This window comes from Castor canadensis, chromosome 15 (genome assembly GCF_047511655.1).
Source record: "Castor canadensis chromosome 15, mCasCan1.hap1v2, whole genome shotgun sequence".
In the NCBI taxonomy this organism is placed as follows: domain Eukaryota; kingdom Metazoa; phylum Chordata; class Mammalia; order Rodentia; family Castoridae; genus Castor; species Castor canadensis.
Genome location: NC_133400.1, coordinates 42,769,157 through 42,771,783, shown reverse-complemented (window position 1 = coordinate 42,771,783; position 2,627 = coordinate 42,769,157). Strand labels below are relative to the sequence as shown.

The 2,627-nt window shown below is 37.6% G+C and overlaps 1 protein-coding gene across 1 annotated transcript; it reads left to right on the top strand.

The window, feature by feature from the left end:
* The first annotated feature begins 581 nt into the window (after window positions 1–581).
* Window positions 582–1,541, top strand: LOC109677623 (olfactory receptor 14C36-like). Its single transcript, XM_020153505.2, has one exon. The coding sequence runs from the start codon at window positions 582–584 to the stop codon at window positions 1,539–1,541; it is 960 nt and encodes a 319-aa protein (XP_020009094.1).
* The last annotated feature ends 1,086 nt before the right edge of the window (window positions 1,542–2,627 follow it).

Genomic DNA, 2,627 nt, shown 5'->3' with positions numbered 1-2,627 from the left:
TGAGTGAGCTACATCCAACATGCTTAAAGAGCTTAAGAGCAAAAGTGAAGTTGATCTGAGAAAAAGAAATTGTGCCTCAAGCCTACATGTTGAACTAGTACAGAGTTTCCAGGACATTGCTCTCATTTATAGGGCTCAGACTTACCAGACTCTCTTTCTCTCTCTCTTTTCTTTGTCTTTCTCTTTCTGTATATGTTGATGCATATATACACATACATGCATGTTTATAGCATTGGTTTGTTTAATTAATACAAAAGCTCATTATATGTTATGTATTGAAAGATATGTATAAACACAATTATATACATTTTATATGTTGTATTAGTTAACCTTCTCTGGATAATAGGAAAATTATTCATATTTATAGTACATAAGTATGTCTATAATACAGTTAAGGAAAATATTCATTGTCATTTGCTCAATTATTTTTTTTTTTTTTTTTTTTTTTTTTAGATAGGAAACCAAGTTTATTGTGTGGAGCACATGTTCCTAGAATGCCAAATTCTAGGACCATTATCAGAAGAACTAATTCCAAATAACAATTATTTGATGGTCATTCTCTTCTACTGTTTTGTTTCCAGATGAACCAGGACTTTCTGAAAAAGGCCAATGCCAACATAGTGACTGTGGTCCTTCTGGAGAGTTTTGCTGAGGTGTGGGAACTTAGGCTCCTTCTCTCCATGTTGTTTCTATTGATGTACCTGGGCACCCTATTAGGGAATCTTATCATCATCACAATCACCACTGTTCACCAGAGCCTGAACACACCCATGTTCTTCTTCATCAGGAATCTGTCCATCTTGGACATGTGTTACATTTCTGTCACTGTCCCCAATGCCTGTATCAACTCTATTAGTGGCAACAGAGAAACTTCTGTGGCTGGCTGTGCAACTCAGATTTTCTTGGTCCCTTATTTTATATACGTGGAGATTCTATTCCTCACCATAATGGCTCAGGATCATTATGTCGCAATCTGCCAGCCCCTCCACTGTCCTATTATCATGAACCACAAGTTCTGCGTCCAAGTGACACTGGCATCCACACTTAGTGGCTTCGTTTATGCAGCCGTGCATGCTGGCAACATGTTCCGACTGTCCTTCTGTCAGTCCAGTGTTGTCAATCAGTTCTTCTGTGATATCCCTTCTTTGCTGAGATTTTCCTGTTCAGACACTTTTAGCAACAAACTCTTAAATCTTCTTTCTGCCATGGACATAGCTGGTGTCTGCTTTACCTTCATTGCTACTTCATATTTTCACATATTTTCAACTGTGTTAAAGTACCCAGTCAAAGATGAGGGAGGAAAGGCCTTTTCCACCTGTGTACCTCACATTCTTGTGGTGTTTGTGTTTCTTAGTTCTAGTGCCTATGTATACCTAAGCCACTCAGAACTCTCTGAAATTACTGAGGACATGATTCTTTCTATATGTTATACCATTGTTCCACCATTTCTGAATCCTATCATCTGTAGCCTTAGAAATAAACAGATAAAAGAGGCTGTTAGAAAGGTAATATTAAGAATGTTTTATTCAGGAAAATTATGAGAAGTAATTAGGATTTTTTCAAAGACGTCACTGTGGGATATTTAGATCTTACCCTTTGGATTAAATAACTGCCAAGTTATTTTCCATTTTGTCTCTTTTTTATGTGCTATAATCTATTGTTACCCATCTGCTTCCTCCATACTGTCCAAATAACTGTATGCTAAGCACTCCCTTGCCCCATTTTTCTTTCTCTCCCCCAACTATTTTTCTTTTTTTGCTTGTTTTATTATTCATATGTGCACAGAAGGCTTGGGTCACCTCTCCCCCTTTCCCCCAACCCCCCTTACCACCCACTCCACCCCCTCCCTCTTCCCCCCACCCCCTCAACACCCAGCAGAAACCATTTTGCCCTTCTGTATTGTTGATTGACTAATTGGGTTTTAATCAACAGTTATCTTTTCCTTGACTTAATTAGCATGTTGTGACTGGCTTAACTAGGTGTTGTTTTATTTATATTCCCTGACCTAGAATTATAATTTAGCAATAAAATATTCATGGATTTGATGCCAGACCATTTATTTTCCCAAGTTATATTTTTCTGCCATTTTATTCCATTTCTCCTCCTTTCTCAACCTCCCCCTCTTTTCTTCCCCTTACCTTTCACTCCACTACTCTTACCTCGTCAAACCCACCAATCTCTGAATAGTCTTCCATACCAAATATACACATTAACCCCATATGTCATATCCCTCTACAATCACTGACAAATCATCCTCCATTAAAACAACTGAACTACACCTTAACCCATTAGGACCCTATTATAATATAGCTTCCACACTTCACACCCCTCCACCCAATGTCACCCCGTTTTCTGACCCTCCTCTAGTGCCATCCTTTTAATTATATAGTATCTATCTCTATGCAAACAAGTATTATCTCCCCAGTATCCACTGTTTTTAGGTAATATCACCAAGGGGTGCAATATAACTTGGGAAAATAAATGGTCTGGCATTGAATCTATGAATATTTTATTGCTAAATTATAACTCTAGGTCAGGGAATATAAATAAAACAACACCTAGTTAAGCCAGTCACAACATGCTAATTAAGTCAAGGAAAAGATAACTGTTGATTAAAACCCAATTAG